Source organism: Calliphora vicina, chromosome 3 (genome assembly GCF_958450345.1).
Source record: "Calliphora vicina chromosome 3, idCalVici1.1, whole genome shotgun sequence".
In the NCBI taxonomy this organism is placed as follows: domain Eukaryota; kingdom Metazoa; phylum Arthropoda; class Insecta; order Diptera; family Calliphoridae; genus Calliphora; species Calliphora vicina.
The window spans coordinates 7,173,272-7,195,596 of NC_088782.1; the positions used below are offsets into that span (position 1 = coordinate 7,173,272).

At 30.2% G+C, this 22,325-nt stretch overlaps 3 protein-coding genes across 3 annotated transcripts in view; 2 read left to right on the top strand and 1 right to left on the bottom strand.

The window, feature by feature from the left end:
• Nucleotides 1-1,222: 1,222 nt before the first annotated feature.
• On the top strand, nucleotides 1,223-8,793 carry Arts (Artemis). The gene is made up of 8 exons (XM_065506370.1): nucleotides 1,223-1,474; nucleotides 2,978-3,150; nucleotides 3,240-3,958; nucleotides 4,407-4,816; nucleotides 5,305-5,414; nucleotides 5,488-6,628; nucleotides 6,701-6,921; nucleotides 7,056-8,793. The coding sequence occupies exons 1-8, from the start codon at nucleotides 1,421-1,423 to the stop codon at nucleotides 7,480-7,482; spliced, it is 3,255 nt and encodes a 1,084-aa protein (XP_065362442.1). The 5' UTR covers nucleotides 1,223-1,420; the 3' UTR covers nucleotides 7,483-8,793.
• Nucleotides 8,794-9,769: 976 nt separating this feature from the next.
• Dbp73D (putative ATP-dependent RNA helicase Dbp73D) lies at nucleotides 9,770-12,204 on the bottom strand. The gene is made up of 5 exons (XM_065505278.1): nucleotides 12,103-12,204; nucleotides 10,658-12,037; nucleotides 10,475-10,597; nucleotides 10,232-10,412; nucleotides 9,770-10,167 (listed from the first exon to the last, which is right to left on the bottom strand). Exons 1-5 carry the CDS (start codon nucleotides 12,123-12,125, stop codon nucleotides 9,832-9,834), a joined length of 2,043 nt encoding a protein of 680 aa, XP_065361350.1. The 5' UTR covers nucleotides 12,126-12,204; the 3' UTR covers nucleotides 9,770-9,831.
• A 7,368-nt stretch (nucleotides 12,205-19,572) lies between these two features.
• Nucleotides 19,573-22,325, top strand: part of LOC135954540 (myrosinase 1) — a 28,644-nt gene continuing 25,891 nt past the window's right edge. Inside the window, exon 1 of the mRNA XM_065504729.1 lies at nucleotides 19,573-19,779. Within this exon, the coding sequence (XP_065360801.1) occupies nucleotides 19,721-19,779 (59 nt within the window). The 5' untranslated portion in view covers nucleotides 19,573-19,720. The remainder of the gene's footprint in view (nucleotides 19,780-22,325) is intronic.

Here is a 22,325-nt window from a genome sequence, read left to right on the forward strand (position 1 = left end):
TCAAGTTGCGTGCAGCCTACGTCAACCCTACACAAACGTTAATGTAGGTTTATTATTTTTAATATTGAAGTATGAAAAGTACGAAAATGTATGATAGATATGAGTTACATTTGCTTTACCATTGCGTAGCTGTCAGCTGCAGTAGAATACAAATAGTATTGTAGTGTAAATCCAAAAAGTATCATATATTTAAGAATGTGTAATATTTTTCATAATAAATATTTGTTTTATTGATTTGTATTCTTTAATAATAAATTAAATACAGACATGAAAAGAATGTGCGATAATGTAATTTCTTCTGTAGATTTAAATAAATTCAATATAGGAAGAAAAATTATTTCGTGATAGTCTGTTCTAAAGAACCAGTGAAATGCGCATAGGAACTAAATTATACCCTAAGTCCCTATTACAATGCAGAAATTGAAAGGCAGACATTTTTCTCATTCTCTTTTGAACTAACTTAAACCTGTGTAATACACACTCTACCTGTAGAACCCCTCGACGACAAACTTCGTCTGTCTGCCTTTCAATTTCTGCATTGTAAAAGGGGACTAAACAATAAATTTCAGTGAATTTTTCCAAATAATATTTAAAACTGGGACGAAAGCAGTCTGTTAAAATAACAAAAACCTTAATAGAATACAAATTTTGTTTCCCATAATATTCTTTTGCAAACAATTTGTATATTCATAATTTAGCGGTAATTGCAGTAATTTCTGTAACGGTATTTTAGAGAAAATGCTGGTTGTGTTGAATGTGTATTTTAGGTGTTATGGTAGACTTTGAAGTATATCATCGATATTAAAAAAGGACATTTATTTAACACTTTCACCATTCGTTTTAGAATTTGAATAAAAGAATCGCAGATTTTTGCGTTTGCATATAAACGCTGAGGAAATGGTTTAAACATTTGACAAGTACGGCAACACTGTTGGAAAACTAAAAGTGGCAATCTATAATAAATAACATTACAAAATAAATGATATAATTTACTTAGATATAACTTTATTAAATAATTAAAAACAATTTAAAAAAAACTACATATTATATACTCTGTGACAAATTCTGATGCGTTCGATAGCTGACAGCATCGTTATCGATTATTGGCGCGTAAAATTTATGAAAGAAATTTTTGCAACTCTGTATGTAAAAAGTAAGAAAAACGAGAAAACGACAAAATTAGCCGAAGCGTAATTGTCAGACAAGATAATTTTCTTTTTTATTCTTTCACAAACGTCCGGAAGACGTGTACTTGTAGGTGTGCTTGCAAACGTGAAAAAGTTGAAATTTTAAACAAGAAATAATAAGTTTTGTAAAGAAAAGTATAGCATATACTTTGTTATATTTACACAATTTATACTGCAGCTGCAAGTAAAAAACATTTTTATTGTTGCAAATCGAAACATCAATAAAAAGTAAAATGGAGCAAATCATTGCAAATTTATTGTGTGCCGACAATAATCTTATTAAGCAGGTAAGTTTTTCTTGATTTTCTATAATTAAGCATGAGTTTTGTAGAATTCTGAAGAAAAATAGGAAATACTGTGAAACACGTGGAGGGGCTTTTTAAGAAAGATTCACGGCGATTTTTCTTTCAGTTTTATATCTATTTCTTTATTGCAATTCTTTTTTGCTGTTTGTTTTATTGTAGTTATATATTCGTGTTTGTGTGAGTGCAAAAAAAAAGAAAAGAATAACTTGGGTTGCCAAATGCCGATATTGTACATGCAGGGGAATTTTAAAAGTGCAAGTATATAACGGATTTAGACCATTCAAATTGTTTTTTTTGAATATTATTATAAAATCTTGGTTTGAAAAAGATAATATTTTCTACTAGCTTTTTAGAAATTGAAATTAGATTCATCTATTCTGTTTGGTTTATAAATATTTGCAGAAAATTAAGTTTTCGCGTGGTTACAGATCAAACTGATTTTTGAATAACATAAATTCAACTTCATTCAAGGTTTTACTTACAGAACAAAAAACTGTTACAAATTTGTTATTTTTTTAAAATGCGAAATTTAGTTTTTACTAGAAATTTTTATATGAGTAGTGAATTAAATTAAATTAAGTATTTATGGATAGTTTACATGCATGGCATACTTTATGAAATCTGTTTATTTAATGATATTTAAAATATTTGTACATCTTGCAGCAGCCAAGTGATGTGTCATTTCACTTGGTCAATCTTCTATAGACATTAGAAGGTGGGGTGTGGTCGGCAACACAAATATTTTTTTATTAACAATTAAATAAAAGAATTCCTAAATATTTTATGAAATAGTAGACATGAAGTAATAATAAAAAACATGTGCTTCTTTTTTAAATGACTAATTAATAAAACATTTACGCATAATGTTCATAATTAAAATTGTTTCTACGTACATATAATGTATTGTATTGTGTGTCCATGTATGAATAATATTCAAATAAATCCTCATGTACAAAAGTACTTGTTCATATGTACACAGTAGGAAGAAGATTTGTATTTGATTTTAAAAGTTTGCATTTGTTGTTTGGATGAATGGTGAATGTTGTGAAATATTCAAATAGATGTTTATTGTTGTTATATTTTAGTTATATACATACATATAAGTATGTGCCTATATGCTAATTATAATATTAATAAATTCATGCAGGTAAATAAAGCAAAAAAGAAAAATATACGAACGCAGACATGAAAGATAACATTTGGCACACATTCTACTAAACAACAATAAATAAAATGTGCAAATTTTAAAAAAATTTAGTTTCAGCAATCTTGTTGTTGCCACGTGCTAATAAATACTGTATATCATAATGAATAAAAAAAAATATTTATTGTTTCCATTTAAGTAGATTTTATGTACCACATAGAAACATACAAACATACATACATAGATATGTGTGCATTTAACTAAAAAACATGTGGCAAAAACCTAATACATATATTTTTTAAAGTCTTTAGAAAATAAAATACTATTGTTTTTCTTTTTAGGCCACCGCTGATCTACAGGAAGCCTACAAGCGTCCTGAGACTATTCCTCAATTATGCGACATTGTTGTTTCAAACAAAGAACCTCAGGTACGCCAATATTCGGCTGTATTGTTAAAGAAACGTTTAGGCAAATTGCGCCATTGGCAGATGGTACCACCAGAACAGCAACAGATGTAAGTCATTAACTTATTCTGTGTGTGTATTAAACTGAATGTAAAATAATATTTTTTTGTTTTGTTTTTTTCTTTAACCAATTGTAAAGTATTAAGCAAGGAATGCTCAATGCCTTAGTTACCGAACAGGAAAAATCTGTACGTAATGCTATTGCACAATTTGTTGGTGTATTGGTACGCCATGAAGCTGATACAAAAGATCCTTGGATGAATAATGTTCTCAAGTTCATCTACAGTCACTGCAGTTCAGCTGATCCCAAACAAAGTGAATTGGGTTCTTCGATTTTCGCTACCCTTACCGATGTGGCACCCGATCAATTCGTACCCCACATGGAGTCGGTATGTGAAATGTTCACCGCAGCCCTTGTGGCCACCGAGGCCAGTGGTAATATGTCTTCACCGGTCATCTTTAATATCTTGACTGGTATGACTTACTTGGTGCCATTCATTTTGGGCCATAACGCTGCCGAACAAACATATCAAAAGTCGATTCCTTTGATTATCAAGTCTTTGCAAGCATTTGCAGTGCAGCCAGATGTTGATCAGTTCGTAGGTGCCTTCGATATTTTGGAAAGCATGGCCGATTATACACCAAAATTGTTGACCACCAATATTAAATTGTTGCTAGATTTTTGCTTGGAGGCTTCGAATAACCCACAATTGGATAGTGCTGTTCGTGTGAAAACTGTTGCCTACATTGGCTGGTTGGTACGTCTCAAGAAGAAGGTGATCATTAAGCAAAAACTTATTGAGCCCATCATTCAAGTTGTGTTTAGTTTAATGGCCACAAAACCAGAAGGTGATGAGGGTAAGTACATACACTGTTTAAATTTAAAATATTGTATTTCAATCAATCATTAGTACACAGAAAATCACATGATGTAGTATCATACAAATTTACAAATGAATCAAAATTTAATATAAAATAAGGTAAAAAGTTCATTTGAAGTAATTCAATAAATCAATAAGGTTATTATTCATTTAAAAAAATATCGAAAATTACACTCTGATTGAATACTCTCAATAAAATTCTACAGTTTAAGAAAAATATCAAAAATTTTACAAAAAATCAGCAATTTAACAAAAATCTAAATTTTTTACGAAAATTTGACAATTTAAAAAAAAAATCACTAATATTCGACAAATGTCCATTTTTCAAAACATGTTTTTGTATTGAAGTTGAAATTAGTTAATTGTGTATTTAAGCATTTTAATAGGTCTCTTAATTTTAATGTTGTATTCAATTAAATTTCTAGATGATGAAGAATATTTCCTTGGCGAAGACAGTTCCAATCCAATGACTACAGCCACACAAACTATGGATTTGTTAGCCTTGAATGTTCCCCCAGAGAAGTTGATCCCCCCACTATTGCAATTGTTGGAGCCTGCATTGCAGGGTCAAGATCCCTTGCCACGTCGTGCAGCTTATTTGAGTATGGCTGTTATTGCCGAGGGATGCTCGGAAGCCATTTGCAACAAGTACTTGGAGACAATGTTGAACATTGTCAAAGTGGGTATAACTGATCCCGTTCCACTTGTACGCAATGCTGCCTTCTTTGCCCTAGGTCAATTCTCGGAACATCTTCAGCCCGATATTACCAAGTTTGCTCCACAAATTTTGCCAATTCTCTTCGAATTCCTTCAACAATTATGCAACGAATTAAGGGTAAGTAATATTTTCTATATGCAATTTTAAGTGTTCTGAATTTTAATATAAAGTATCAATCAGTGTTGCCTCACTAAACTAAAAGTAATGTATTCTTATAGTGTCCGTAAAATAAAATTTTGAATTAAGAAATAGGCTCAGCGGCAGCACTGAATTTTAGTGTGTTTTTTTTATTTGGTTTTGTTAGCATTGAATCAAAATTCTTAATATAACTTTTATTTTTGGCTCTGCTCTTTTTTGTTTTCTTCTAATCTTTTTTTTTTGAAATGCTGCATTTGATTTTAAGGCTTATTGGCCACTTGCAAATACTATAAGCGACGTGTCTGAGCCTTGGCCAACAGGCATTAAGCAAAACTCGAATTCCATACTGTATATGAGCCAATTGCAAATTAAGCGTAAAACGCTGCTAGCCAATTATGTATAGAAAACAATTTATTAGACAATTTTATAATGAATGAACATTTTATTACTTTTGAATTATTTTATAGAGCGGCGGTGCTGAACCCAAACACATTGATCGCATGTTTTATGCTTTGGAAACATTCTGTGAGAATTTGGAGGATGCTTTAGTCCCTCACTTACCATTACTTATGGAGCGGTAAGTTGTAGGAAATTTGTTAATGTTTGACGTTACTTAAAATAAATGTATGTACCCACCCTATTGTATTTAGCTTGTTTGAGGCCATGAACCCCAATAACTCCATACGTGTACGCGAACTATCTTTGAGTGCAATTTCTGCCGCTGCTAATGCTGCCAAGGAAAATATGATGCCTTATTTCCAACAATTGATTGCTATGCTGCAAACATATTTGGTTAAAACTGAAAACGAAGACATTCTGTCATTGCGTTCTCAAGCTATCGATACATTGGCTGCCATTGCCCGTACCATAGGCAAGCAAAACTTCATGCCCTTGGCCACTGATACCATGACCTTCGCCTTGGCTTTATTGGAAGAGGCCGATGATCCAGATGTACGTCGTGCAATATACAACTTAATTGCTTCGCTGGCCGAAGTTGTCAATGAAGAGATGGCCTCCGTGTTCCCTAAGATTATGGAACGTTTCTATGATTCCATACTCTCGACTGAAGAAGTTATACCCGAATTCAAGGAAGATGTCATTAACGTCCCCGCACCCGACAATGAGGAAAACGATGATCGTGAAATCGACATTGAGAATTCCGATGGCGAAGATGATGATTTAGACAATATCGCTGGTTATAGTGTGGAGAACTCGTATTTGGATGAAAAAGAGGAGGCCATTTTAGCTCTTAAGGAATTCGCTCAACATACCGGTGTGGCTTTCATTCCCTACCTCGAGCAATCCTATAAGAACGTATACAAAATGATCGATCATCCCCAAGAGGATATTCGTAAAGTTTCCATTGACGCCTTGACCACCTTCATTATTGCCTTGTACAAGCAGAACGACGTTCAGGGTGTTGGAAATGCCATCACCATTTTAATTCCCAAATTGGGTCAAATTGTGCGTGACGATGAAGAAGTGTCGGTGGTCCTCGCCGCTCTCGAAAGCTTCTCGGACATCTTAAAGGAGTTGAAACATATTGCTTTGCCCGATGATAAATTGACCAATACCATTTTCACTTGCATTAATGATGTTTTGTTGGGAAAGGTCGCCTGCCAGTTCGATGAGCCTGCTGGTGGCAACGATGACGATGCCGAAGAGAGCGAATACGATGAAGCTATTGTCGAAGGTGCTGGTAACTTGTTGCCGCTGTTTGGTCATGCCATGCAGCCCGAAAAGTTTGCCATGTATTTCGGACGTGTCTATCCAGTTATTATTTCTAAATTGGTATGTAGACTACTTATTAATTGTTATTGTAATACAGTGATTAACATAAATAATTTTTAATTACAATTTTAGCAAAAGGCTAAGAAGAACGAAGAACTTGAGTCTCAAAGAGCTTTTGTTTACGGAGCTTTGGCTGAATGTTTTGGTGCTTTGAAGAGTTGTACAGGAACCTATTTCTCCACATTCTGTCCCATTATGATTGATGGTCTTTCTGATGAGTTCTGTCAGGCTCGTCAAAATGCTGTTTTCGGTTTGGGTGAATTAGTTTTATATGCTGAAGATAAATCATACGAGTAAGTATTAAATAATTTTGGAAATAATTATTTTTATACCAAAAATTGCATTCAATCCTTAACATACTTTGGTGAAAGTCTCTTACTTGTTTTTACATTTATCATTATCAATTTGGTTTTCTTTAATTTTGCAGAGCTTATCCTCATATTTTGATGGCATTGTCACAAGCTGTTGCTAACGAAAAGGAAGATGCTGCCCTGGATAACATCTGTGGAGCCATTGCTCGTCTTATCATCACAAACTGCAACCTAGTGCCTTTGGATCAAGTTTTGCCCGTATTGTTGAAGCATTTGCCTTTGCGTGAAGATTTCGATGAAAATGCTTCAATTTTCAAGTGCTTTAAACTCTTGTACATTCAGTCACGTGAAGCTATTACCGCCTCTATCGAACAAATACTCGCCATTGCCATACACGTCTTGTATAAAAAGGAGTTTGTCGACCAAGACACTTGCGAGAATGCCGTTGGTTTGGTCAAGGAAATTCGTGAAAATTATCCCGACAAATTCAGTGTTGTTGCCAATTCAAATCCGGAAATTCTACAATTTTTGCAAACTCTATAAGAACTCGCAACTGTTAGATCGTTAATGAAGAACCCATTGCTTTCTAGAAGTAGTACGACGACAAGTATTTAAATCTGTTTTTCTTCCAAAGAAAATTTGACCCATTTTTTCATGATTATTGCAAGAAAACAAGATAAAGTGTACATTTCAATTCTATTTATACATTTTCTCTCAAAAAGACTGCATGCATCATTAAGAAAAAAGAAACAAAACAAAAAAATTGTACTTGTAATTATTATGAGCAATTCCTCCTATCCATTTAACTATATTAGTATTTTATAACACATATATATACAGCATATTTATTTGTTGTTTACTTATGTACTTTATACATGTATATTTGACACAACAAACAAGATGTTTTTTTTTTTTAATTTAATTTTGTTTAATAAGTTGCTATTTTTGCAGCTGTTTGTATATCTGGCATATACACCGGAGCCATACTTCTCAGTAGAAAGTTAGTCTGCTGGCGAAGAACTTCGTCTCCACTTACTCAATCTCAGTCGAGTACTGTTCAGGTACTTGAGAATATTATTTGTAGTTTATTAAGTATTTCCTTATTTTATTAGTCTTTATTTTCGAGATTGTTGTACCCCTTGTGGTGTACAGCACACTCCACGGGCTGTGATATTATATATCCTTGTGTCAAATTGTTTTCTTCTCGCCTTTTTCCTCCCAGTAACGTCATTTAAATTCGATTCAATTGCTCTCTATTGGTAACGCGTGCTAAATCAAGGAATAATAATTTTTGTTTATTTTCAATTTTACCAATTACTAATAATAATATGTTTAACTTGCTACACTGTCAATTGAAATTTGGTTTTAATAGTTTTTAAAACTTTGCCGTGCTTAGCAGCTTTAACTTAAAAACAACTTTTTTTATTTAAATTTTAGGTCAACCTCAAATTCAACTGAAATTTTAGTTATTTAAATTGTTTTTTCAATATTGACCATTTACAAAATTTTATTTGTAATATCAGGGCAAAATATTGAACCCTGTTTTTATTTTACACATACATACATACATATATTTTCATTAATTATATAGTATATTGTATTTTTAACTTGTTTTGCACTTTTAATATAAATTAAAAATTGTATTTAACGTCAATGAAATAATTTGATTACTTATTAAATTAAGCATACGCAATGTGGTTGGTGTGCTAGTTTTTTTAATATTAAAATTTATTACTCTCTTATAATGTGGTAAGAGTTGATAATTATCTACATATGTATGTTTGAAAAATTTAAACGAAAAAACAACACAACTCACATGTTATTAATAAATAATTGAAGTTTGAAACGTAAAAATTAAGATATCAAAGATTATTTTAAAACAAACAAACAAGTAAGTATGTTTTGTTGAATTATATTATATACAATTTAGTTTAATGTGCTTATATACATAAATATTATTATTCGTAAAAGTTAAAGTTGATGTTGGAAGTTTTATTGTATGTGTTGAAGAATATTGAAAGGACAGAGTGAATAGGGGCCACCCATCCATGCATCCCAATTCTCGATTAGATTATTCAGAGCGTTTCCCTTAGAACCTAGCATACGGTTTACCGGTTTTAATGAAATATATTTTAAAAATAGTTTTGAAAAACTTTAATACGATTTTTAAAAATATTGATTTATTTTATAGAAAATTTTATCATTTGACAATATTTAGTAAAAGATAATAGACCCCTAAGAATTCAAAAATGTAATATTTCCGGAGATTTAGTACACAATTCCTGACATATTTCTTATTAGCGTAATAAAAATTTGATATAAACCGGTTTTTTTGAAGGATTACCATTCTCCTTAATACCCGTTCAAAGACAATGCTGTTTGAGACCTTGTCCATTGTCCCCCAATTTCCGATCAATTTTCAGAATAACATTTACCATTATTCTGAAAATTGATTTACAATTAAAACTTTAAATTGCCATATAGCCTAGCCTTACTGTGTTGGGGCCTTCCAAAACTTAAATAAATAATATAAATCTTGATATTTCATGATATATTGATTTTTACATCGCATTCAAATTTGGTACATATATAGATCGAAAGATCTTTTAATAAATGGCTTGATAACTTTTGAAATCGACTTTTATTTAAATAACGAAATTCCTAAAACGAGGAAAATATGACCCAATGGAACCGCCCACTAGCCCCCATGAAAAATTAAATCACAAACATCTCACTTCAGACCGTGTAAAATTATATCAAGATATCTTCAATCGTTCATGAGCTACATAATTATTTCCAAAATAAAATGTTTCTATACCACTGTGCCATGTTAGAGTTTTGAATGCAAATTAAAAGAAATTTTATTTTTTTTTTGAAGAATATAACAAAGTTTTATTTTTTGTTTTGTTTTTTTTGTTTTTTGGGCTTGAACTTTTTACTTTGGTTCTTTTTAGAGCTTAAAGTTGTTGTGATTTCAGTTTTTTCATGAACTTGCGCGCTGGCCTGGTATTGAAGTTTTTCCATTAGCGTCATCTTGGAAGTATCTTTGTGCATTAATGATTTCTCCTTGGCACGCTCCTTTTGCAGCAATTTAAGACGCTTATCTTTCGTGACCTTTTCTCGCAAGGCCGTCAAAGCCGAGGAATATTCTTGGGCATATGTTTCTTCCGTGGTAGTGGAAGCTGTCAGTTCGGCGGTTATTACTTTGCCAACTTCAGCCAGTGTTTTCTAAAAAATCACAATTTTTATTTCAATGATATTTAGTTGCAGCATTTATTTAATTAATACTTACATCAAATGTTTGTTGCTCTTTTTGCGTTAACAAGGTTATGGCGGTACCTGGACGTCCCGCACGAGCTGTACGACCAATGCGATGTATATAAGTTTTAATGTGACGTGGTGGATCATACGAAACCACAATGTCCACATCAGGGATATCAATACCACGTGCCAAAGCATCCGAACATACCACACTTTTATTAATTTAATTAGAAATATTAAAATTAATTAAAATAAAGACGTTGTAAGAACATACCCATTAATTTGTCCTCTCGAGAAAGAACTCAATATTTGAGACCTTTCTTTAACATTTATGGAGGCGGACAGTTCAGCAATAACAAGGTCTTCTTTGAACAGCTTTTTCAAGACGAAAGCCAATCTAAAAAAATTTACATTATTAAAACTTCAATGTCTAGTAGTGTAATGTTAGACAAAATACCTTCCAGATGACTCTACACTGTTGGTGAAACATAAGAATTTCGTCCACTGGTATTCCTTTATTAGGGAGAACAATGTTAAAGGTTTTAGACGGCCTTCGGTGATACAGTACTTTTCTGTTAACTCCGCTGGTGTAGTGTATTTGCCTATAAACTCTCCGCGTGCCATATTAACTTCATTCTCAGCATGAGCATCGGCGTATTTTTGACGCAACTCTTGTATACTGTCCAAAACAGAAGTGAAAAGTTTTGGTTGAAACAGTCGCAAACTTTGCAATTTTTCTGGGTCTTGAGAGAGGGTGGCAGAAAAGAGCAGTTTGTGTGGCTGAGAACCACATGATGTTTCCAGTTCATTGTAACACAAAGGAGCAGCTCTTCCCGACAGCAACTGATCGGATGTTGTTCGGACGTGAGCATCTAAATGATAGAGCCAGTTTTGAAACACAGCATCCATGATGCGATCAGCTTCATCGATTACCAGAAACTGCAATGACTTTAAACAGAATCCTTTAGTAGCGTGCAAATGATCGACCAGTCGTCCGGGTGTTGTCACTATAATATCTACTTTTGAAAAGTACTTTCCTTTATAATGTTCAACCAATTTGTCTTGTTCTACTTGAAATGGCACTTGGGTCGAGAGTAAGCAAACCGTCAAATCGGTTTTGTCACAGAGTTTTTTAAATACTCTGAAAACTTGAAGGGCCAATTCTGCAACCGGCAAAATTACCAAGGCACGTATCTTGCGTTCAACTCGCTGAGACAGCAACTGCACTACGGGTATTGCAAATGCTAAAGTTTTACCACTGCCGGTGGGGGCAGAGACACAAATATCTCTGGGTCGAAACGGTGCTGGTTTAGAGTGTGACTCCAAAATCCAAGGAACTACAGCTAACTGTACAGGAAAGAGTCTTGAAATGTTCATTTCCTTTAGTGTTCCACGTATGTGAGGAGCCAGGTATGGCATTTGGGAAATGTTGGTTTCATCTTCTGTTTCTGTAGTTGTGGCAATGCTAGTTGACACTATTGTAGGATGAGCTAACCATGATGGTAAGACCACATCCACACTTTGGCGTTTACGTAAAACGTTCTCATCGCCCAACACAGCAAAACCACCACTATTCTCGCCACCATCTGCGATATTTTCGGAATACTGCTCAATACCTTCATTTATGGGATCAACTTCATCTTCCTGTTTATCTTCCACCACCTTTAATGATTCATCTTCTTTCAATTGTTTTTCCTGTAATCTACCACTTTCCAGTTCATCAATGTCCTCCTTAGTTTTGATTTGTTTTCGTTTACGTTTTTCCACCTTCTTCAAAAGATTTTGCAGTATTTCATCTTCATTGCTCTCTTTTCCAGGCAAATCTTTGCCCACATAGCTAAGTAATAAAAAGTATGATTATTGAATATATTATAAATTTGTATAACAAGCATTAATAATTACCGATTTACTGTAAACAGTTCCATATTAATACTTAATAAAAAAAAGTAAATATGTTGCAAGTAGCACGTGTGGAAAATATTGTAAAACAGAATATGAAACCAAAACAAATAATGAAAAAGAAAAAAAACACGAGTAGTTGCTTAATATGGTACTAAAACAATGAATATGAAATACAACAGTGTAAAAAAGTTGTTTATGCGGCAATGCTATAAATGAATTGACCGTTATTTGCAGTCAGCTATATTTAAAAAAATACAAATTTGACATTTTATAAAACGAAACGATATTTGCGTTTCAAGTCAATTTTTTGATGTGGTACCAAGTTTGAAAACATCGATTTTATTTTTTAATTTTTTAATACATTACAATGAAACAACTTTACGGATACAACTCTATTTTTTGGCGAAAGAGTAGAGAAAATGATAGCAGATTTTTACAGTGGGTAGATATGAATGACCATTGCACATCGATTTCTTGCAGAAAGTGAAAAATTAAAAATTTTGAGTTATCAAATATTCGGCATATATAAAAAACCGGTTTTCGAATAATTCGAAAAAACGTAATTATTAAAATGCGATTTTTTGTGTTTTCTATCAAAACTCGGTTCGAACAACCAGTTTTTAGCCTTTTTGTCAATTTTGGAATTGAGGTTTAACTAAGTTTAAATTATTTTTTTATTAAAACAAATAAAAAATCGTTAAATTTTTTAACAATTTATTTGAAAAACATAACTTAAATTTTAATATTAAAGATATTTTACATAAAAAGTACACAAAATTTGAAATCAATCAAAATCGGGAAAAATATTTTTTACCTTGAATTTTTTTTTTCACAAAAAAAAAAAAAAAATAATTAAAAAAATTTTTTTTCGTAAATTTTTTTCGATAAAAATAAATAAAAAAAATATTGAAAACAAATTTAAATTTTTATTTTAAAGTATAATTTGTTGAAGTGTATATAAGATTCACAGCCGAATATAGCTCCGTTACTTGTTTAAATAAATATTTCAAGAGGAAACAATTTAAATGATTTGAGGACATACGATGTAGTGCTGATGTTTGTAACGTGCAAAAATGTTGTGACAACACCCACCTAAAGTATGTATACCAATCTGCTCAGGATCTCTTTATGAGTCTCAAACTACAGATCGAAATTTCAAAGATAATTCCACAAAATGGTACAAGCGTACAAGTCTATTGAATTTTGTTATAATCGGTTCATTATTTCTCCTAGCCCTCATACGATTGCCCTATCTTTAAATAGTTAAGCTCTCATAAATACCTTATTTATATAGATATCCAAACTAAATTCAGCACAAATAAATTATATATAAGCCGAACTCGCATTACCAAATTTTGTGATGATCGGTTTAGCTCCCATATAAGACCCACTTCCGAAATTTATTTTAACTAGTATAGATTCTTAAAAATTTTGGTATTCAAATAAAATTCAACACAAATAAGTTTCATATATTCAGAAGACATGCCACGTCATTTTATAGCGATTGGTCCATAATTAGTCATAGATCCCACATCAATTTTTAAAGGAATCTTCTCGGTGTAGGGTAGCATTGACCTTTATACTTTCTTACTTGTTATACCCTATAAAGTATATATATTCTGGATCCTTATAGATAGATAGCGGATAGATAAGCCATGTCCGTCTGTCTGTTGAAATCAATTTTCTGAAGACCGGGATCCAAATCTTCAATAATTCTGTCAGACATGCTTTCGAGAAGAAAATCAGCAAAATCGGTCCACAAATGGCTGAGATATGAGGAAAAAACCAGGACAACCTAAATTTTTGACCTATTACTAAGTCATTAATATATACAATATGGATATCTAATGATAGATATTTCAAAGACCTTTGCAACGACGTATATAAGACCATAGTAAGTTGGACATACAATGGGCCAAATCGGAAAAAAAATAAAATTAGAAGAAAAAAAATTTTGTTAAAAAAAAAAATAAAAAAAAAAATTACAAAAAATAAAAAATCAACTTTGGAAAAAAAAACAAATTTTGTTTACCTAAAAATATTTAACCCTTTAATGCATAGTGTTGCCAATTTTAACCCGAAATTTTTTTCACCAAAAAAAAAAAAATAAAATTAAAAAAAAAAATTTAAAATAACAATTCAAAAAAAAAAATTAAAAAAACAACTTTTGAAAAAAAAATAATTTTGTTTACCTAAAAATATTTAACCCTTTAATGCATATTGTTGCCAATTGTCTACATTCCAGTTCCACTTAATTTTAGACGAATATAAGCTTGATACTAATTCAGAAAAATCAAATGGAGTACGAAAAGTTTCACCTAACGAAATTCTAAATCAAACTAAAGCTAAATGAAATATAATAAATAAAAATATAGAAAAATAAAAGTAAAGATCATGCATTTAAGTGTTAAAATTTGTATTTTGAAGTATAATTTGGTGAAGGGTATATAAGATTCGGCACAGCCGAATTAGCTTTCTTACTTGTTTTTTTTTTATTAAAGAAGAAACAGAAAAAACACGTTCACTTATAGTTGAAGAGGGATTAACTGTTAAAATTGCATTGTATAAAATATATAATTTATTTGATATTTTTGAAAATTTGTGCAAATAATAAAAATCTTGTTTTAAGTCTCTAGTTTTTGCAATATTAGTTCTTTTGTGTGGATTATGAACTTCTTTTAATGAGCTGAGCTTCTAATTTTTTTATTAAATCTGAAAATAAATACATAATATCAAAAAATATTCGATTTTGTCGAATAATTCGAGACAAAAAATCTGGTAAAAATTGATTTAAAAACCGGAAAATCGGGTAATAACGATTTTTTGGATAACTCTAAACTTAAGGTTTTTAAGATATTTGTTCATATGTTATATTGGTATCAAATTATTATTCAAGTCAAAAATATACGAATTTTTGTATTTTTTGCAAAGATTTTAAGTTTTTTAAATTTTAAAATAATTGGTTTAAATTAATAAGTTATAAAATAATTTCAACAAAACGGTTGAAAAAAAGGTAAAAGACGGTTTGTAGACACTCCGTAATATATATTTTTGTGTTTATCGTGCCTGATGTCACAAATGATTGGCTTCTTTTGCCACAAGTGCAAAAATTGTATGGGAATTTTGTTTGTTTTTTGTGAGATATTATTCTATATCAATGTATATATTTGAACTCTTATTAGGCAACGTAAAAAATAATAAATTGAAAATAAAAGTTATGAGCAACGAAAAAAAAATAAATAAATATTTTGAATAACTCTTATATAAAAACGTAAAAATTATTCATTGATTTATGCCTAACTTTTTCAGTCTAATAAAATATGAATAACAGTTATTTTTGGTCTCTGCTTTTAATTTTAATATGAAAATTAATTTATTCGATTAATCGACAATTATTGATCGATTTTCGAATTACAACCCTAAATATGATACTAAAATTTGTTATTGTTCATTGGGAATATACAATGGAACATATATTATAACCAGGGCAAGGATTTCAATGCAAATGCATGTTTGTAGTCAGTAACTCAAAATCACTTTGGACAATTTATCTTTCCGCATCGAAGAATTTGCAACAAAATGGCATCGATTTCTTTTAAATGCATATATTAAGCATATTTTTCCATTTTATTGCATATTTAATTTTCTTTTGGATATACATACATATTTTTATATCAGTGTACACTGTACATTAGACCGTACCTCAAAAAAATACCCGTACACCCCCTAATATAATGTATTTATGCAAGACAGTTACGAACATTTTTTTTTGCCGAACGTAGGGATCGCCTTTTTACAATTTTTGTTATATCTTTGCCATTTACAGTCGGTTCTTAAAATATGATACATATATCAATGTTTTTGTCTCGGAAAGACCAATGTTTTGCTCTAAGGGCCATATACCTCAAGTATTCCGTTCTAGAATTTGTGTCAGAAAAATCCACTTTTTTTTAGCAATTGAGATTTTAATGCAGTAATATACAGTATTTAAAAAACTAGACTACAAGTAGCAGTAGCAACGAAAAAACACAAGTAGTCTAGTTAAAAAATTAATAAAAACTCGGAGTCAATAATTACTACTACTACTGCTACCTTCACATTTTGGTAGCAGTAGTTGTAGTAGTACTAATAAAAGAAAAATTTAAAAGTAGCAGAGTAATTTATTTTCTATTGCTACCTTAAAAAAGAAAAAGTTTTGATGTAGCAGTCATTAGTTTTTTATTAATTCTGCTACTTTTAAAATTTAGTAGTAATAGAAGTAGCAGTTGAGGTAGTAGAAGAAGTAGCAGTTAAGTAGCAGTTGAAGTAGCAGCTAAGTAGCAGTTGAGGTAGCAATAAAATAAGTAAAAAATAAAAATCTTCAGCCAAAAAATTATATTACGTGTTGTTGTTGTGAATGTATATTTGTGTATGTTGGTCGTGTTGTAAACAAAAGTTCGGCTTTTTTGTTATACACACAGAAAACACGATCTTTCTGTTAGCAACACGAACATCTGAGACGAATAAAATCGAATAATTCTTTCAAACTCTCTCAAAACAAAAACAACACACAGTGTTTAATTCTGTCAATTTTGGTGTTATGACTGAAGATTTTCTTTTTTGACTACTTTTATTGCTACCTTAACTGCTGCATCAACTGCTACTTTACTGCTACCTTAAAAATTAAAACTCGATATAGAGCAGTAGCAATGATTTGTATTTTTATGCTACTACTCCATTTACAATTCATGTTTTATTACTACTGCTCTGTTAAGAGTTTTATATTTTGAAGGTAGCAGTAGTTTTAAAAAAACAAGAAAACGAAAAAAGACAAATGCTACTGCTACCGCTACATACACTTTTTTGAAGCAGTAGTTGTAGCAACAGTTAAAAATTTGTTAGTTATCGCAGCTTTTTAAACACTGGTAATATACAATAAGTAAAAATACATTGATTAGAAAGAAAAAAATTGGAGTTATCTCTCTTTTTGTTTTTGTTTTGTAGTGATGAGCAAAAGCGCTTAGTCCAATTTATCACAAGAAAAAGCTCTAAGTGCCTATAAAAAGTACAGTTTAACCATTTCTGTCGAATTGTTCAATGACATGTGTTAAAACAAGTAAGAAAAAATGGTCGGTCAAGCCCAACCATTTAATACCCTACACTAAGTAAACGAGCAAAATTATTTTTCTTTTAAAATTTCAATAATTTATTTTCGGAAGAGGGTCTTATTTGGGAGCTATGACTAATTATGGAAAGATCGCCATGAAAGTTATTTGCTTTGAATTTTATGTGTATACCAAAATTTTTAAGAGATTTATGCTCGTTAAAGTGATTTTTGGAAGCGGGCCTTATATGGGAGATGTGACTAATTATATACCGATCGGCATGAAATTAGGTAACATGATTTCCATAGTATAAAGTATTTCGAGAGGACATTTGCCGAATCTTATATACCCTTCACCAAATTGTACTTTAAAAAAATTGTTTTTCAAATTTTTTTTTTGTTTTTTAAAATTATTAGTGGAAAACAAGTAGGAGAGTTATATTTGGCTGTGCCGAATCTTATATACCCTTTTTAAAAAAGATTTTTCCAAATTTTCTTTTTTAATATTTAAAAAATTAAAAAATAATTTATGACAAAAAAAAATTTTTTATGAAAAAAAAAAAATTCGGGTTGAAATATTTTTTTTTTATAAGGATATAGTCCAACTTACTATATCCTTATATACATCGTTGAAAATGGACTTTGAAATATCTATCATTAGATATCCATATTGTCTATATTAATGACTTAGTAATCGAGAAAAAGCTTTAAGTCCTTTTATCTCGGCAAATACTTATTTTATCATTTTGCTTTTACGCACATAGAAAACAAATAAAAAATTGCGTTTAAAGAATTCGAAAATAGTTACGCAAAAAAAAGTTTGAATGTTTTTTGTCTCTCCTGTAAAATTTTAAAATATGGATAGAGCCTTTGCATGTTAAGCCAGCGATATGATGTAACGAAATCGTGTATTTTTATCAAAGATAATTCGACAAAATTTGGTACAATCTTTTCTGTTGCTCCAAGGACGAAGTCTATTGAATTTGTTTAGAATTGGTCAATTATTTCTTCTAGCCTCCCATATAATAACCTATCTGAAAATAGTGAAATTTATATTTTTCTTTTATTAATAAAAATATTTCATATGAAAAACTTGTTTTTATTGCATATCATTGCAATTTTTAGTGCATATTTTCTACCTTTATAGTGCATATTATAAGCGCATATTTTTAATTTTTTAGTGCATGAAAATCCTTGCCTTGATTATAACATAGAAAGTGAAGTTTTTTTCCGCTGAACTCATCAGCAAGTATCGCCGAACAAACAATTTCAGAAATAATTATAAACTAGGCTAAATTTTAGTTCAGAAGTTTAAAAATTTTGATTTCCGTAATATTACAATATATTTAAATAAATAAAATAATACTAAATGAATTAAATGTGTAATAAACAAAATAATTTGCTTTAATTTACGCTGCGATATAAATTAATCATTAGCAAACTAAAATTATTATAAAAAATATAAACAATTAAAAAATTCCCTTTCCACTTAATATGAAATATATGGAATAACCAGTGAAGTGATTTTATAAAAATTTTGAGAATAAATGAAATGTAAACATTTTTATAATATGTATTAAAAACAATTAATTTAATAATAATAATAATAGTAAATGTGTAATCATCAAATTTATTGTTAGTTTTGCTACTACTTTACCCTTAATACCCCCTCCTTGGATCTCTCCTTGTAACTTTGTGGCCAACAACAAGTCAATTACGTCCAAAATTATAATAAATATTGTAATCAAAATTGTTTATATTTATTAAATACATATGTATGTATGTAGTGCATCATAGTCATAGACTGACTAAGTATAACAAGAAATTCGATTAAGAGAAAAACCCCAAGTCTAGTCAGTGACTTGTTTACTCTTCTACTTCTTTTGAGAATATATAGCTTTATATGTACAGATTTAGAAGTGAGAAAAAAAATTGTATTTTTTAGCTGAACAATACGCACGTGTAAAAAGATTAATATGTATTTTTGTTTAAAATCATCTTCATTCACTTTTTTCTTGTAAGCACATCTATCTGTCTGTTGCAAAATACGATCAGAGTTGCATTTGCATTTTGTTCTCTTCTTTTATATTCGTTTGTTTTGATTACAATTCGTGTAAAATTATTTAACAGAAATATTAATATTTTTATTTTCGTTGTGTTTTTTAGTTAGTTTTACAACAAAAAAAAACAAACAAAAACAAAAAATACCAGCAAGTTCTAGGTGAGTAATGTGTGTGTGTGTGTTAGAGTGAGTGTGTAAGAATGATGCTTACTTGCCAACATTGGTTTGTGTATTAACTCGTTTTGGCTGATTTTTAACCGTCATTTATAGCCGAGGATATAAAAGCATTCTTAAGTATTCACAAACACTCCGTTCTAGAGTGAAATTCAACAAATCGGTTGGCACGGGTATTTTAAAAACAAAACGATCGATCGTATTTGCATCATATTGTTAGCACGCAAAGCTTTAATATTTTTTTTTTTGGTTGTTTGTTTGAAGCAAAAAGTTGGCGTGTTGAAAAAGGATCAAATAAAATGTTGAATATAATAAAATTAGCAATTTTAATACAAATTTTTCAAATCTCAACTGTGATGTAAGTGTAACATATTAAATAATGTGCTTGCTTGTTATTAAAATAAATGAATGAAAAAAAAAACATAAATTAAGCATCTAAGTTTGTGGATTATAAATTATACAATAATATTAAACTTTGGTTAATATAAATGAAATGAAATAACTAAAAAAAGAGAATTAAATATAATAATTAAAACATGTTTTTATAATGATGGCATGATTGAATATTAAAACCATAAATGTGCGCAACAGCAAAGAGTGTGATTTTTATATTAATTTTGCAAAGCTAGTCATTTAAATAATAACAAAAACCACTCTATAAAATAATAACAAATTTTATTTGGTTTGTGAATTAAAATTTGGCTATTTAAGATTTTATAGGGAATATCGGAAAGTAAAACAATTAAAAATAATTAATTTTAAGAAAAATGTAATTTATGGTAATTTATAATTTATTAAGTAATTTGTTTGTGGAAATATTGATGCTCGTCCCTTCATTACATATTTTCCCATGGAACATATTTAAGGAAATCATGTAGTAAATTTTCCTTGAATTTACCCGAACAAATTTATCATTGGTTAATGTTTTCTATGAATTTAATAAATAGTGAAGTTATGGTGTTATAAACTCATACTACATATATAAAAACTAATGGCCTCAATTTGTATCTTCAAACGAATTTTCGTTTGCATTTCCGTTTGAATGAAAAAATAAAAATTTGGTATTTTAATAAATCAAATTATTTTTATTTATTTTCCAACAAATAAAATTTATTGAAAAATTTTTTAAATGTTTGATTGTTTTGTTCAGTTTTATAAAATTCAAATGAAAAATACGTTTTGAAAAATATGAAAATTCAAAAATGAAAAATTTGTCGAAAAAAACGTTTCGTTACGCCTTACAAAATTAGGGCATAATAAACTAATTTTAAATCAAACTGTGATGAATAATATTTTTACTTTAATATTGAAAGTGTGCTTCAGTATGCAACAAACAAATCTTTAAATACAGTACGAGCTCGATTTGCGCAACCAACAGGAAATTAGGTTCGTTGTGACAACCAAATTTTTAATTAAGCAGAGATTTGTGATCGATTATGGCCTATTGAAAATAATAAAAACATTGTTTCATTGTTTCAAATTTTTAAAATTTATTAGTAAAAAAATAGTTGTTGGTGTTTTTTTTCCCCGATTTTGAAAGACTTACTATGGCGTTATATACGACGTTGCATAGGTCTTTGAAATACGTATCTATCATTAGATAACCATACTATTAGTAATCGAGATATATGTAGATCAAAAATAGGTAAAAATTCGAGATTGTCCTGGGTTTTTTCTTATATCATAGTCATTTGTGATCCGATTTTCTCGATTTTAAATAGCAACCGAACCGAGTATATAGCTGTTATATTGATGTATGAATCATGTACATATGTATGCAAGTTATTTGGGGGCTACGGAAAGTATTTTAACTTTAAAATATTACTCGGTTTTTATAAATTTATAAAATTTTTATTAAAGATTTTATAGTTGCTACCGTTACGTTTTACGCATAAAATCGGATATGTTCTGGGATACCTTTTCTGTGTTCTTTAATTCTGTTTTTACAAGAGCCCAATACCTTTTCTCAGGCCTAAGTTCTGGACAAAATTGGCATTACTGTTTGAATACCACTCAAAGGCCTTTTTTCCATAGTAGGATGATGCCAAATCGGTCCAGAAATATGAAGACACTCTGTGCTGTTTAAAGAAAGGTAAAAACCTTTTTTGTAGACACTCCGTAATATAAATTATTGTGTTTATCGCTTTTGATGTCACAAATATTTGGCTTCTCTTGCCACACAAGAAACTTCTTGGGGAATTTTGTTTGTTTTTTTGTCCGGTATTGTTCTTCAGTATTACCTCAGTCCCTCAGCCACATAAAAATCTCAAACCGGAAGTTGTGAAAAGTCTGCCAGTATATAAGTTCATTATCATCAATAACAGATGGGTTTTTATATCCTTCACCTTCGTGAGAAGGGTATATATAAGTTTGTCATTCCGTTTGTAATTTCTACATTTTTCATTTCCGAGTATATATATTATTGATCCTTATAGATAGCGGAGTCGATTAAGCCATGTCTGTCCGTCTGTCTGTTGAAATCAACTTTCCGAAGCCCCCCAAAAAATAGAGAAAATCGGTCCAAAAATGGCTGAGATATAAGGAAAATACCAGGACAAGTCATTAATATAGACAATATGGATATCTAATGATAGATATTTCAAAGACCTTTGCAATGACGTATATAAATCATAGTAAGTTGGATCTACAATGGGTCAAAATCGGAAAAAATATTTTTTAACCCGAATTTTTTTTTTCACCAAAAGTTTTTTTTCGCTAAATATTTTTAAAAAAAATTCAAAAAACCAAAAAAAAAAATTAAATTAAATTTAAAAAAATTAAAAAAAAAACAATTCGAATTCGAAATTCTGCCTGTTGAAATCAACTTTCCGAAGCCCCCAAATAACTTACATACTCGATATATACATCAATATATCCGGAATTCTTCCTGTTCGGTTTATGACG

Bases quoted from the DNA above. Each gene is read 5' to 3' on its own strand.
- Arts (XM_065506370.1), top strand. From the start codon at position 1,421: ATGGAGCAAATCATTGCAAATTTATTGTGTGCCGACAATAATCTTATT. The intron at 5,415-5,487 runs GTAAGTTGTAGG...TATTGTATTTAG, and splicing joins TTACCATTACTTATGGAGCG to CTTGTTTGAGGCCATGAACC. The intron at 6,629-6,700 runs GTATGTAGACTA...TTACAATTTTAG, and splicing joins CAGTTATTATTTCTAAATTG to CAAAAGGCTAAGAAGAACGA.
- Dbp73D (XM_065505278.1), bottom strand. From the start codon at position 12,125: ATGGAACTGTTTACAGTAAATCG. The intron at 10,598-10,657 runs GTATTTTGTCTA...AAATTTTTTTAG, and splicing joins AGTGTAGAGTCATCTGGAAG to ATTGGCTTTCGTCTTGAAAA. The intron at 10,413-10,474 runs GTATGTTCTTAC...AATTAATAAAAG, and splicing joins TCGAGAGGACAAATTAATGG to TGTGGTATGTTCGGATGCTT.